Genomic DNA, 15,672 nt, shown 5'->3' on the forward strand with positions numbered 1-15,672 from the left:
TTCTGGTCACTGGCATGCTGCAGTTTCCAAATGTGGGAAACCAGCAGGCTAGAAGTTCTTTCTTTCTTTCTCTTTCAGAGTACTTACCAAATCCCACCCCCCTTTTCAAAATTTAAAACCTGCATAATTCTGTAGACGTCCTGGGGTTTGATTCAGTACCGTGTGAGTGGAAAAGTCATTGTTACTTCACTGTGTGGTTTCAGTACTGATCTTCCTTTTCTGTTAAGATCTGAAAGAGTATGACTGTATAGGTCTGTCTCTCTGCAGGAAGTGTGAGAAAAGCATGGCCTGGGGACTTTGTTCCTGCTTTTTGTCTTGATTGGTTTTACTGTTAGATGGATTTTTGTTTGTTTCAAAGCAACACATACATGTAGTCAGTAAGCATGTTTGAAAGGACCATAAAAATCAGAGAAATCCTGATGGAAACTGGGAAATCCAGGAACCAAGGGGAGATGCCCCAAGATAACATTTGCAATGTCTACCTCTATTGATTGTTTTTACAATAAAAGTATTAGCAGCTTAAAAAAGAAGTATTTTGATGGAGCCATAGCCTGTGACTATAGAGGATCGGAGTGTCTAAGCTGTATGGACGGAGATCTGGGAGGGGAACGCAGTGGTAGCAGGACTGTAGACAAAGCGAGCTGCTGAGCACTGAGCAGAAATCCCACCAGCAGCTCTGGACAGCTTCCCAATTACAACAGCTCCAAGGATAGTTGCTTATTAAACTGGGGTTGAAGGCCAGTCCAGCTTGGTCCCTGGTCACCAGGCTAATGGGCCTGTCATTGAGGAGGAAGCTACCAGAAGCTGGGCTGGAGACACAGTTTCTCTTCCACTGCTCCTTTACTTTGACGAAACCCTAGTAAGTTGCAGTATGCACTTTGGGGTCCCACCGTGGTTCTGCGTCCTCTGCTTCCTTCCTCTCAGGTTATTTAGACGCCGCTGTACACCAGTCTGGAAGGTCAAAGTGAAGCCCGGGACAGGAAGAGTTCCACAGGATCCGGGTCAGGCTGAGAGTGAATGCTGGGGGGCGAGAGAGTTAGGGGGTGGGGGTGCATGGAGAAGGCCTTTTCTGAGTATCTTAATGTTGCATCTCTTTTAGGCGAAGGCCTTCTCCAATGATCGTCAATAAAATAGCTCTCTGAGACAGTCTTAGCTTGTGCATAGTCCTTCATTTGGGGTGGGCTTGTATGCATACACTGTTGGGGTAGACTTAGGGTTATAGAGTTTTGGGGAAGGGAGTGAGAATATCTAGGGTGGACAAAGGTCTTTAGCTGAAGGCTAGGGTACCTCATTAGCATGGGGAGGCCTTCCGGGGATCTCAGGTGCAGGACTGTAACATTCCTCAGGCGGGGTCCAGGATTCCCCAGGAAGAGAAGGGGAAGCCCTGCCGACAAAGGGAATCATTTCGTACTGAGCTCAGGGCAGTTCAGTAATTTCAGACCTCAACCTTTGCAACAAGGTTTCCTGACAGTCAATCATCTCAGGATGAAGGTGGTGGGGTCTGGAGTCTGGTTTCTCAGCTGAACCTTGTCAGGTTCAGGCAAGGGTTTAATGGAACAGCTCTTGTAGGCCTGTATCTCTCATCTGTGCCCTTCCTAGATAGACTTGACCATATGCAGGCTAAAGGACAGTCATTTTCAAAGGGAAGAGTAGGAGGAGAATGGGGAGGTGCCACCAACAGGACAACAGTGAATGGTCCTCTGCATGGTCCGAGGAGTTTCAAAAACATGCACAAAAGATAGAAAGAGAAAAGACAGAGAAGGATATAATCATGGACAATCCCTCCCAACTGCTCACCTCTCGCTGCATGCTGGAGAAAGGAAAACTTATGGGATGTGGCGGAGCAGATTAAGCAAGGACAGTGTGACAGCTGTTCAGACAGCACTAAGGACACTGGAATGAGGTCAAAGCAGAGGGACAGAGCTGGGAGGCCAGTGGCTCAGAGTAGGACCTGAACAGTCAGATTTTCCTGCTGGGAGAAGCATGTTGAGATGCACCCAGGCCTACCTGAGCCAGCATGGTAGGAGCCTGAGCTCTTACCTAGCAGAAATGACCTTTTGGTGAGATTTCAAGGCAAGAAAAGTCTCTCGTGGAAAGGATCCATGGACCAAGAAGTCCCCACTTTGATTGTGGTCTGCTTCAGCAAATTCTTGTCACAAAACAGAGACTTTGACCTGACCAGATCTTGGGAGCATAGTCACAACTCAGAGTAGGTGAGGCCTCAAAATGTAAAGGTGGCATTTTTACTTGAAATATGAACCACTGCTGGCTGAGAAACAGATCTCCTGAGTCCTTAGCTTCCCCCTCTACAATCTGGGTTGAGGACCCATGGGGAAAGGGAAAAGTGGGGAACTGCGATTTCTGTGAAATAGAAGGGGAGCCAAGAAACAGAGGTCCAGGGTCCTTTGGGTGCTAGGCAGTCTACATCCCTGCCAGACCACCACAAGCGTGGCTGGTTTATACTTCTCAGGGTTGTAAGGCCTCAGGGTCACACAATCTAACCCTTAAACATGGTGTCCACAGGGATGCTGGACCTCCCTTCCTCTTGCATCTTTCTTGGTTTTAGCCCTGACCTGACTCCCGTTTCTACATCAGTAGCCTCGGCTGTGACCCACCTTGAGTAGTAGTTCAGAACCAGAGGGTATGATATCCCCCACATCTGCTCCTCCCGGCTGGGGGTGCAGACTGCTAGGGCTAAGAACAAAAGCTTTAAGCCAAGTGTGAGGTGGAATTCGTCTCATTGACTTTCTCCCCCCTCAGGGAAGGGACCATGCTCCTGCTTCCACTGCTCGTCCTTCTCTGTGTAGTGAGCGTGTCCTCATCAGGGTCACAAACCTGTGAGGAAACCCTGAAGACTTGCTCTGTGATAGCCTGCGGCAGAGACGGGAGAGATGGGCCCAAAGGGGAGAAGGGAGAACCAGGTATGGAACCCCGTATTCTGGCTTTCTACACTTTTACCTCCGTAGGCGACTGTTCTGAATTCAGAGATGATGCGCAGGGACCTGGGGAGGCTTGGCTTTCATCGTGTCATGTTCTTCCCCTCATAACAATCTCTCAGCAGTATCACTGCCTCCCAGTCAACAGTGCTTAACAGCTCTCTCGAGTCTCATACAGGGTCTGTGAGGTGGGGCTGTCCCTCAGGACAGATATTCCGACTTGACTCACCAATACCTAGCTCTCAGGCTCTTTCTTGGAGTCAGTGTGGATCAAACTTTGAACTTCTAGAGAAAAAGAGTGAGTAACAGCCACCGGGACATGCTGCCTTTATCTCCCGACAGGTCAAGGGCTCAGGGGCTTGCAGGGCCCTCCAGGGAAACTGGGGCCTCCAGGAAGTGTAGGAGCCCCTGGAAGTCAAGGACCAAAAGGCCAAAAAGGGGATCGTGGAGACAGCAGAGGTAAGAGACTGCCTTACCATGACTAGCTTGAGTGGGGGTTGTGTCCTAGGAAAAAGAAGCCATGAGCCTCTGGTCTTTATGGCTCATCAGGACATGCTCATGTTTCTTGACTCAGTGTCACGATGTCTGCAAGAAATACCCTCCAGGGCCATTCCCCCACCAGTTCTCCTTAGGACACCGGGTTAGCTTTTCTTCAGGTGGAAGTCCAGTGTGTGATCCAGGCTATGAGGGAGGAACTGTGCCCTCCTCCATGTCTTCTGAAAGTGGTCTGTCTCATGAAACCCCAGAACAATGGAGGAAACCATAGCAACTGCTTCAGAGTGAAATTGGGGGGGGGGAGAATTAAAAGTATTAAAGACTTTGCACGAAGGCCTAAGTTCAATCCCGAGTACCCACACAACACAGAACAAAACAAAAAACAAAAACTCAATATTCACGTTGGCACGCATATGTAATCCCAGCACTGGAAAGGCAGAGATAGACACAGACCTGGGGTTTGTTAGCCAGGTAGTCTAGCCTATTCTGCAAGCTCTAGACAGTGAGAAAACAAGTCTCCACAAAATGATGGCTCCTGAGGAATGACACCCTACGTTGATCTCCACCCTCTACACACACACGCGCACACACACACACAACACACACACACACACACACACACACACACACACACAACACAGAGAATTTGCCAGTAATGAAAAATGAAAAAGAATCATAAAGAAAAATCAGAGACTAATGAGTATTCTTTTTAGAAATTGATGTATTATAATGTTTAGGCATTACGTTTAAACAAAGGAAGGAGAGCCACTGTCACAGGCCATTAGGATAACTAATTTACACCTGGGAAAGCAGCAATATTACTTCTCCCCATTTTCTTCTTTAGCTCTCATGTTTTTCTGGAATAAGCTTACTTTTTAACGGGCCTTATCATTTGTGTGTATAAGAATATTCATGTACGTACATTTTCATGTGTATGCAAGTGCCTGTGTGATGGGTATACATAGGTGTGCATGAATGTGGAGTCCAGATGTCAGACTCAGGTATTGTAGAATCCATCCTTTTTTTTTCCTCTTTGGAGACAAGGTCTCTTATTGGCCTGGAGCCTATCAAGTAGGCTAGGCTAGGCTGGTTGGTCAGCAAGCCCCAGAGATCTACCTGTCTGCCCCTCTCTGTATCTGCTCAGCACGGGGACGACATGCCTGGCTTTTATGTTGGTTCTTATGTTATATTGGCTTTTATGTTATATTATGGCAAACACTTTGCCTACTGTATTTCTTAGAGCTTTCTTTTTCTTTTCCTGGTTTTTTAAAATATTTTTAATTTGCATTTCAAATGTTATCCCCTTTCCCTCACCCAACCACCCACCCTTTCCCACATCCCCACCCTGACATTCCCCTACACTGGAGGAGGAGGGGTTCCAGGCTTGGCAGGACCAAGGGCTTCTCCTCCCTTTAGTGCCCAACAAGGCCATCCTCTGCTACATATGCAGCTGGAGCCATGGGTCAGTCCATGTATAGTCTTTGGAAGATGGTTTAGTCCCTGGGAGCTCTGGTTGGTATTGTTGTTCTTATGGGGTTGCAAGCCCCTTCAGCTCTTTCAATCCTTTCTCTAACTCCTCCAATGGGGACCCCGTTCTCAGTTCGATGGTTGGCTGCAATCATTCGAGCTTTCTAACGGCACCTAATACCTTCCACACCAGTATTTGAGTCTCCAGATTGAAGTCTTCTTTTCACCGAGCACCCTCTTCCTGATGCTCTTGCAGCCATTGAGGTGAAGCTGGCAAATATGGAGGCAGAGATAAACACCCTGAAGTCAAAACTGGAGCTAACCAACAAGTGTAAGTGTTCTCTGGGTCCCGGGTGTTCTCACTCCACTTCCCTGCAGATCTCGAGTTCAGGGAAAGTGGGAGAGGGCTAACGGTTCTGAATGCTAACTTTACCCCAGGTCTCTGCAAGCATCCTCTTTCTTATGATGTAATATCGTTCCGTCTCCTCACCAACTCTGGCTGAGACATTAGACTTGTCTCGGGACCAGGGAGGTTGCTCAGTAGTAAAAAAGCGCTCAGCACACAAGCCTAAAGACTTGAATTTAATCCCTAGAACCTACAGTGGGAGAAGAGAATCAACTCTTAAATGCTGTCCTCTGACCTACACGGACACATGGTGCCGTGCACGTAGACACATACAGAGAAACACACACACACACACACACACACACACACACACACACACACACACAATTTTAAAAAGATATTTTACTCCTTACAAACAAGGAAAGGGAAATCAGGAAGTACAACTCATAGAGCTTGCAGACAGTGTCAAGAAAGGGCCGTGTGGAAGTCTGTTTTGTCCAACATCTTTGTTGTTTACTCCCCACTCACCATTCTTAGCTGAATATTGGTGCCCTTTTCTTATTCTGGTGCCCAAATGGGGCAGGGAGGACACAAGTGCCATCCTGTGTTTACCTGTTTTTTTTTTTAACTGATGTCGATGTTAACAGTGAGCTATCCCAGGAGGCTCCCGCTGATTTCATGAAATTGTGGATTTCTCTCACGGCTCTACTGCTGTTCTGGGTCATACCTTTTTCCTAGGTTCTATTTAGAGTCCTGAAATCCCAGAGGACTTTTTCGACTAAGGTCCTGGCTGGGCACCACACTGAGTGAGCCTCATCCACTCTGATTTCAGTGCATGCCTTCTCCATGGGTAAAAAGTCTGGGAAGAAGTTCTTTGTGACCAACCATGAAAGGATGCCCTTTTCCAAAGTCAAGGCCCTGTGCTCAGAGCTCCGAGGCACTGTGGCTATCCCCAGGAATGCTGAGGAGAACAAGGCCATCCAAGAAGTGGCTAAAACCTCTGCCTTCCTAGGCATCACGGACGAGGTGACTGAAGGCCAATTCATGTATGTGACAGGGGGGAGGCTCACCTACAGCAACTGGAAAAAGGATGAGCCCAATGACCATGGCTCTGGGGAAGACTGTGTCACTATAGTAGACAACGGTCTGTGGAATGACATCTCCTGCCAAGCTTCCCACACGGCTGTCTGCGAGTTCCCAGCCTGAGGAAACCAGTGCCTCCATCGTCTCCTTGGCTCTCAGTCGCTTCCAAAGAAAATTCAGTTACTGGTTTCTCAAGTTTAGTGTTAAGTGATTCTTTTGATGGGAGAGAATGTATTTGCTTGTGGCATGAGGACACGAATAGAAGCTGACCGGGAGGCACCAGGATCTGGTTGAGCACGGAGCAAAGGTCACATCCATTTTGCTAGGAACACAGCAAGAAGTCAACTATGGAAAACCTACAATAAATATCCCCTGCCCTTTTCACCAGAGGACCAAAGGTGGTCCTTATCTGTGCCAGAGTGGCAGCTGATCTCAGCCATAAAAGCACCCAATTCCCTTTCTCCATGAATTGTCACTAAGTGGTGTCAAACGTGCCTGTTTGAAGTCATCCTCAGTCTACAAGGTGTTCTTGCCTCTTGTGTGTTCCTTTACAGGGATCTCTATCTGGTGGAGGGGGGAAGAGAGCTAACACTTCTGGATACTTACCATACCCCAGGCATAGGCTGGCTAGGTCCCCTTTATGATAGAGCTGTTGCTTTTAGGGTCCATGTGCTGCCCCAGGGACCCTCTCTGTCTACCTGACAACAACAAAGGGCAGTATCCTTTGTGAGTAACCACACTGAGTCCTAAGAACCTCCCGCCATGGAGCTGCGCCCTCCCTTTACTCACTCTGCCCCCCAAGAGCAAAACTTTTCTTCTTGCTCTGTTATGTGAGACTATGTGATATTGTGTTCCAGCAACCTAGAAAGAGGCAGATGGCCATTCACAGGGTATCCATCTTTAAATGTCAGTCCCCATCGCCCAGCAGCTCTTCCTTTCACCAAAACATCCTCATTACAGATCAGTGAGCCCATTATCTGTTCACAGAGAGGAAAAGTCCTGTGTTAGCTTTTCCCCCTAAGGGTTAAACGATGCCACCTCAGCAGCCAGCACTGGGCCTTCCTCCTGTGCAGTTCTGGTTCTCCATTGGTCCAAAGTTTGGATCTATCTATTGTGACCATGGGATTTTTGTTTTCCATTTCCCTGAGGGTAAGTTGAGCTGAGACGCAACCGTGAAATGAGTGGAGGCAGAAGGGGGTCAGTTCTGGCCCCAGCTGCTTGCTGTCCACAAGCGAGATTAGACATTTCCTGAGTGAGCTAACAGTCGTTCTCACCCACCGTGGAGGCTTTGTCCACTTCTGTTTTACTTCTGAACTGCCAGGAAAAGCACTGCATGTCATTTGAGGCTTGGTGGTTGATAGATGTTTGTTCAATGGATACAGCAAACATTTACAAAGGCATCGATTGGTTAGCTACTGGGCGGTCAAGGTCCGGCCGTGCACTGCTTCCACAAAACTTTCCCAGCAAGTGTGAGAACGAGGCTGGGACCTTCAGAAGACACCAAGGCCAACAGAGGGCAGGGGGCGGGACCATGTGCCTCGGTTTTTAGCACAGCTATCCTGTCACATTACTGAATTTTCTTTAGACAACGCGCGCTTGTGATATAGAACAGAACTATTCATTGGTTCATTTTGAATCCAGATTCTTAAAACACAGGCACTGGGGATGTCTTAAGACACAGAGCACCTCTACAGTATAAAGTAGAATCTTAAGTGTAGATTATTCCGGAAGTAGGGACTTGGGGTTTAAACTAGGTCTGTAAGTGAGTTCCCTTTGATAGACATGCTGATACAGCTACCAGGGTCACAGTTGGTTTCATGTGACAAAGGGAAAACTGATATTCAAAGACCGAGAGGCTCACAATCCCGGTTCCAGCCTGAATTCTGCACCCTACAACTGTAGGGCCAGCTCGTCAGGACAGTCTTTCTCTGGACTCAGACATCTCTGCCGCTGTGTCCCAGCCAGAGGTAGGGACATAGGGTTCTAGATGAAGGCTTGTCCCTCACACTAGATAACATCCTTTGTGGGTCCAGGCAGCTTCCTTTCTCCATGGCTGTCAGAGGTCAACCAACTCGAAGGCCCAGGTCTTGACTCTTTGGCATGGTTTCACTGTGGAGCCTCTGCCCTAAGGCTGTTTGCTCACTGTTATGTAACAGATCTGTACTTTGGTAATTGTCAGGAATTCGGGGTTTTTTTTCCACACATGAATTAGCAAGGAAAGGATCAGTTGTCATCTGAGGCCCCGGCTAGAGATGCCAGGAAGTAGGTTTTAAAAGGCCATGTTACCAGGGTAACCCTAAGTGGCTGATGGGTTGCTGAAAAAAAGTGAGAGGTGCTCCTGACAAGAGAGCAGCTGGGAAGCAGTGACCTGTGTAGATACAAGGTCTCCAAGTACGAACCAGTCTGCTCTTGGCAGATACAACCGCCATGTTGATAAGAAATAGAATCCTGGTAGGCATTTACAAAGTAAACACAAGCCTTAGACTAGGTCAGCCACCGGCAATGTGAGGTCTAGCCTGTCTTGTCCTGGTAGTTCAGAGCAGTGGCTGGCAGAATGGACTAGAATCATGACTTAGTCTAAAATCTCAGGTCCTGTTAAATTTTTCTCAAAGTCTCCTGCCTTTGTTAGGTTCTCGGGTGATATAGATGTTTGGCAAGGATTTTGGAAATCACTGTCCGAAGAAATGACAATAACCCTGGTGACTTGCACGCATCTTTTACCCATGCCAGAAAGCAGGCCTTCTTTATTTTCTGGAGCCCTCTCATTATGTGAAGGGGTCCTGCTTTCTGTATAGTGTCTGTCCACTAACACTCTCTTCCAGCTATGCCCTACATATAACCTGTTGCTAGTCTGAACCCATATATATATACACAGCATATATGGCAAATATTCCAGAGGCTCTAGGGGAAGAGTATGCATGTTGGTCATATGCAAACTGTCCACAAATGGCCCTAGATATGTTGAGGAGGCTGTGAAATCAGCAATGACTGTTCAGGCCCTGGTATAATCTTGGGTAAACTTTAGATCTTGCCGGTATTGCCGTCATCCAACTCATCTGAGCAGTAAAGCTAAGTTGGCCCCAAACCCAACTTTAAGGACTTTTTACTTTTGTTATTTTTTTTCTTTCAGCAACTGTAGATACTTGGTATCAGTTTGACTGTTTATATAGTTTATATATTTATATATTTATATCAGTGTGACAATTTCATTAGACGTAAGACTAATGAAACCCAGACTATCTGGGTTCAAATTCTGACTCCACCACGGTGCAGCTGTGTGACCCTTGGGAGGTCGCATACAGTCTCCATGCTCCTGTGTTCTCTTTTGGTAAACCCAGAATAGCGATTGTGCCTATATCAGAAGATCTTCACCAAGGACAAATAGGCTGTTATCAGTGATGCCATTACAAGAACCTTTACTTAGAAATAATGCCACTAACAGTAGCTGAGCCTTTGTGAGTTTCCCAAAGCTAGGCACTCACCTTGACAGATCCGGTGTCTAGAAATGGGTGGGAGTCACTTATAAGCTCAACTGATGGCTGACAAACACGTTCGTGAATGAGTTCGCAGGTGAATTAATCTGACTCCACCCCGAGGATGTGAGATTCAACCCATTTCCGGAGATTACCCTGGGGCCGGGCTGGATTCCAGAATAGTGCTGAGTTCATTTCGGAAGATGGGTTTGGGCGTAGTCTACTCGCTCAGGTAACAGCCCTAGCCCTGTCAGTAGTGGCCTCGTGCTGCCCTCTGCTGGCGTTCTTGAAGGCAGGGCCAGCATGCCCAGAGAGTCTCACAAGCAGGGGGGTAAGAAGAGCCCTTTGGAAGCCATTTGATATTATAATAATTATCTAAGAATCCAAGGTGGGAGTGGGGGAAGAACTCATTGTCCAATCCTACTCAGCACCTCTGAGATGCCCGGCTGTTCCTGTAGGAATCTATGTTTCCATCATCATAAAAGAACTTGCGGAGTCAAGTGTCACATATATTCGGAAGGCCCAGTAAGAACACCATGTAGAGATCACTGTGTCCGCCCTGCTAATCCACCTCACACGTGGCACTGGCTGTCAATAACTCCTCAGGCAGGAATCAGAAGGGGTGGGATAACATGCTCTCTGAGGTGAGATATCGTGTGCTATGGGCTGGTTATTGTCTGCCCTCTAAGGTTCATCCATTGGAAAGCTGGTACCCGGTAATAGAATTGAGGGATGGTGGAAATATTAAGACACAGGTCCTACCCAGGGCAGTGAACTGATAGGAATATGGCTCCCGACAGGATTCATTCTCATCTTACAGGAATGAGTGAAATACCCCAGGACTGGATTAGGTAGTATGAAAGTGGGTTGTCACAAACCAAGGCCACCTACATGTTTGGCCATCCTTTTTTGCATGTGCCCCTTGTCACTGACACATGCTGCCATATGCAGCTGTCCAGTATGCTATGACACATGCCCACTCCTCATATTTAAACCTTTTTAAAGCTATTTTTGTGTTCTAATACTTAGGTCAAATACAAGAATCGGATCTTCCTCTGCCCAGTGGCTAACATGGGTAAATGGTTTATTTAAGTTAGAAATTAAATATGTTTTGTAATTTGAAAAAAGAACGGATGGCATGTATTTCAGTTTTTCTAAGAAAAAAGAGAATCCTGAGACGGTGTCGGACTTTGGTGCTGGTTAGTGGATTAGCTCTGTCTGTCACAGACAAGGTGAGGACGGGCCATCCATGTGCTCGAGGTTGCCCTTCTCCCTGTGGACAGAGGGACCTGATAAAGGAACCACTTTGGGCTTCATTAGTGATCCCCAGGAGGCGCTTTCTGGGACCTCTTAAGGAATCATGGTTCTTCAGGGAGCTCTCTCATGGTTGTATGGTGGCTTCTGACCAAGGTTACAGGCTTAGTTCACATAGAGAAAACACAGCTCATCTCAGAGCACAGCTTCTGGGAAAGACATGGAGAATGAACCCAGGACAAAGGACAAAAGGAAAAAGGGTGGAGGTGAAGGCCAACCAGGGTCCTTCCATCCTTGTCTCTTTCAGTTCTAGCAGTGCCTGTAAGACATGTGTGCGTATAGGCACCTTTCTTGTTGCTAATTCAAATGGTGCCTAACTTTAAAGGGTTTGACGTCTAAGTTCTAACTTTAGGACAGTGTAAAAGTCATATTTGAGATGTTGACTTTCCCAGGCCAGCAGAGAGCTGTCGTTGCCGATGGACTCCTGAGACCAGGAGTGGGACCAGCATATTTAGGGATATTGTGTCCTCACACCTCATTAACATGATTGTGTGTGTGTGACAGTCACTATTGTATTAAAGGCTAGGTTTTATGTTAGACAATGTTGACCAGCTATAGGCTTACATAAGAGATCTTATATTCAAGGCAAGCTAGGCTAAGCCTGGATGTCCCAGAGGCTAGGTATATTGAATAAAAGCATTTTCAATTTGTAATATTTTTATCATACAGTGAGTCTATGAGGACACAATTTCATTGTAAATTAATGAGCGCTTCTCTATCTTGGTGAATTTTTTAAAATATATTCATCAGGACATAGTCTTTCAAAAAGAATTTTTTTAAAGTCTGACCTCAGCCAGGTATGGTGGTCCAGGCCTTTAATCGTGGCAACTCAGGAGGCAGAGGCAGGCAGATCCCTTGAGTTTGAGGCCAGCCTTGTCTACAGAGCATGTTTCAGGATAGCCAGGGCTATGCAGAGAAACCCTATCTCAGAAAAAATTATGACCTCCTAGTTAATTTATTGTTTCTATTGTTTTTGTTGTTGCTGTTGGCTTTATATTTAATTAACTTTAGTATTTCTTTCTGTCATTTCAAAATTTTGTTTCTGGTTTGTTTTGTTTTGTTTTTTTTTATTTTTACTGTTGGGGGATTTATCCTCATTGTTCAGTTTCCCTTTTGGAGACAAGAAGCATCTGTAGGACTGAGCTCCCACATTCTAGGATTACAGGATTCTATCATGTCTCCGGAATGCTCATCTTTCTAAGCTCCGTGTGGTGGTGCACATCTGCTTGTAGCTGCAGCACTTGGGAGGGGGAAGCAGGATTAGACACTTGTCATCTTGTGCAGTCGAGAACAGAGGGTGTCAAATCCCCTGGAAATGGAGTTACAGTCAGTGCTGGGAATTGAACCTGGGTCCTCTGGAAGAGCAGCCAGTGCTCTTAACAATGAGCCAGCTCTACATCCCCAGCATTCTTCTTTTAATTGTATGTTGTGTTGCATTCATCATCATCATCATCATCATCATCATCATCATCTACTCTTATCACTTCGAGTCTCCCTCTCTAGCAGTGGTTTTAGATAGCTGTTTCTCTTCCAAGAATATTTGATACAATACTTCTAACTTCTGATTTTCTTTTAATTTTTAATTACTAAATTAATTTTCTTCCTTTTTTCTTCCTTTCTTTCTTTTTTGTCTTTCTTTCTTTCTACACTGGAACATGAGGTAGAGCCTAGAAACTCACACATGCTAAGCAATTATTCTACCACTGAGCTATATCACCAGCCCTAGTTTTATTCTTATACGTAACCAATTTTTAAAAGTTCTTTCCCTAAGGCCTCAGTCATTTAACTGAATAGTAGTAACTGGCAAGTTGTTTTGGTGCCTTTTGTCTTTATCAGGTATACATGGTGTATGAACCTAGCTTCATTTTTAGATTCTGTTCTTTTTGACTATTCTATCTCTTCCTATATTGTTTAGAGTATCAATCATGCTAGTTTTTTTAAACCACTTTGTCATAAAATGTGCCAAGTCCTATCAACTTACATAATTTTGCTCATTTTTCCTCTCTTGGCTAGCGCCTTTTCTTTCCCAAGAACCTTGGAATCGTTTCAGGAGACCCTTCCACTCTTAATCGCTTTTTCTGCGTGGTGAAGATTTCATGGGAAATGCACTAAGTTTCTAGATCCTTCAGAGAGCTCACAAACCACCCTCTTCCTCATTTTGCTCTTTTAGTTGCTTCCTATCCACCTAGGGCATCAGGCTTACTCAAAACCTGCCACCTGATTTCCTATCCTTCCTACGCTGACTCATGGCCCAACCATCCCTCTAGTCACGAAGGATCTGCTTTCCTGAAGTTTCCTGCTTGCATTTCAGCCTGACCTAACCCAGTACTTAAAGTGTTAAGAGAAATAAGTAGGCATGAGCAGTGAGGTCACCCCACTCTTACTTCAGATCAAGGGGACGACTGACGTCTCAAAAAGACTTCATTCAGTCCATACAAGCAGAGACCAAAAGCCTTGTTCTCTTGGCTTCCTTGATTATTCATTCCATTTGCTCTTCTTACTAAACAAATATGGAAGGGGCCACTTGTCTCAGGCATGTGCCTCTGCGACACAAATGTGGTTCAACCAAACAGGCTGACAGAGCCTACAGGCTTTCCAAGTAAATGTGGATTGAATATGTTAGTGTTGGAAAATGTCTATTTATGGAGCCCAGTGCCCACTCAAGTGAATCCAGCTGTTCCTCAAGGTGAATATTTTCCATTCAATTGTTTAAGGTCACAGGACGTTTGAGTGTACAACCTCATCTGACCAATCACCATGATCACAAAAGGGAGGGTATGATAGAAATGGCCACAGATCACATTCTGACCATCTGGAGCGAACATTTGCCAGAGGTTCATGTCTGTCTCCTTAGAGAATCCCAGAGAAATCTACCCTGAGTGTCCATGCAGAAGCCAAGCAGTCACAGACCAATGAAAGGTCTTGATCTCTGACCAGCCAAGAAGATGGCTCTCTCTGTGATCCTGGTTAAGCTCAGAGGTCATCGTTCATTCATTCTAAATCTACTGCCCCGTACTGCCTCTCGCTGCAATTCAGTCCTAGAGATGACTTCTTCGCATCGTTAGGGGCCTCAGAGCACACAGACAGCCATTTCATCTTTGTTTTCCCCCCTGGATAAGTGTTTGGTATTTAACATTTTTTTCCTTAATAAGAAGGTTTTGTGGGCTGAGGTTGTTTTGTTTTTCAGATACACCTTTGAGCTTGAAGAAGGAGGATTTTGAGATGGTAAGAGTAGTTGAAAATTCCCCCAAACAAGTAACTCATTTGTCAGTGGATTAAGACAATTGTGTATCAAAAGGATTCAGAACAAAGTAGGATCCTGGCGGGGGGGGGGGGGGGTGTGCATTATGGGATATGGGCTGATTTGGTGACAGGAGGATAGAGAATTGGGAGTCTTGAGAACATACTTTAAAGTACCTGGGCGTGCATCATTACACCACTGAACTGAGAACGGGACCCCCGTTGAAGGAATCAGAGAAAGGGCTGAAAGAGCTTGAAGGGGCTCGAGACCCCATATGAACAACAATGCCAAGCAACCAGAGCTTCCAGGGACTAAGCCACTACCTAAAGACTATACATGGACTGACCCTGGGCTCCAACCTCATAGGTAGCAATGAATAGCCTAGTAAGAGCACCAGTGGAAGGGGAAGCCCTGGGTCCTGCTAAGACTGAACCCCCAGTGAACGTGATTGTTGGGGGGAGGGCGGTAATGGAGGATGGGGAGGGGAACACCCATAGAGAAGGGGAGGAGGAGGGATTAGGAGGATGTTGGCCCAGAAACCGGGAAAGGGAATAACAATCAAAATGTAAATAAGAAATACCCAAGTTAATAAAGATGAAGAAAAAAAAATACCTGGGTGTGGTCGGTCTACACCTGTGATCCCAGACTTTGCAAGTCCAGGGCAGGAGAATGGAGAGTTTGAGGCCAGTCTGAGCTGCATAGAGAGACTCTTTCAAAAAAAAAAAGGAAAAGGACTAGCTCGTCTATGCTGCAACCCTCAAGAGACTTGAGACGGGGAGGCCTGGCAGGAGTTGGGGGGCGGCAGAACATCCTCTTGGAGACAGAAGGGATGAGAAAAGAGATGAGGAACTGGTAGGGGGAACAGAAGGGGGCAGTGGCTGGAGTGTAATAGAAAAGTAATTTTAAAAAGGAAAAGAAAACAAGAACTAAACATCTTAAAATAAAATAAAAATAATATTAAACAAAACTGAGTTTTGTTGTGCATTTTCTGTAGAAGACCCTCCTGCAGACGTGTAGGAGTGGATGTCTACAGCTCTCGTGATCCAAGTGGCAGTAGTAAGTGGTCGTATCTCCTAAGAGTTTAAGGATACCCTGTGTGGCTTCAAGTATCTGCATCTGCTTCCGGCCAGCCGCTGGGTTCCTTCCTTCCTGTTGTTAAGAAACAGGCTGGGAACGGCTGCAGAGATGGCTCGGTGGTCAAAAACTCTGACTGGTCTACCAGACGACCTAAGGTCTTAATTCCCAGCAAGCACATAGCAACTCAGAACCATTCTGTAACTCTGGTTCTAAAAAATTCTGCTTCGGCTGGAGCCAGGC

At 46.1% G+C, this 15,672-nt stretch overlaps 1 protein-coding gene across 1 annotated transcript; it reads left to right on the plus strand.

Moving 5' to 3' along the window:
• Nucleotides 1-797: 797 nt before the first annotated feature.
• Nucleotides 798-6,853, plus strand: Mbl1 (mannose binding lectin 1). The gene is given in 5 exon segments (NM_012599.2): nucleotides 798-859; nucleotides 2,761-2,921; nucleotides 3,279-3,395; nucleotides 5,155-5,229; nucleotides 6,077-6,853. Coding segments are annotated over 4 exon segments (717 nt in total). The 5' UTR covers nucleotides 798-859; nucleotides 2,761-2,770; the 3' UTR covers nucleotides 6,451-6,853.
• The last annotated feature ends 8,819 nt before the right edge of the window (nucleotides 6,854-15,672 follow it).

Source organism: Rattus norvegicus, chromosome 16, assembly GCF_021556685.1.
Source record: "Rattus norvegicus strain SHRSP/BbbUtx chromosome 16, alternate assembly SHRSP_T2T, whole genome shotgun sequence".
Classification (NCBI taxonomy): Eukaryota; Metazoa; Chordata; class Mammalia; order Rodentia; family Muridae; genus Rattus; species Rattus norvegicus.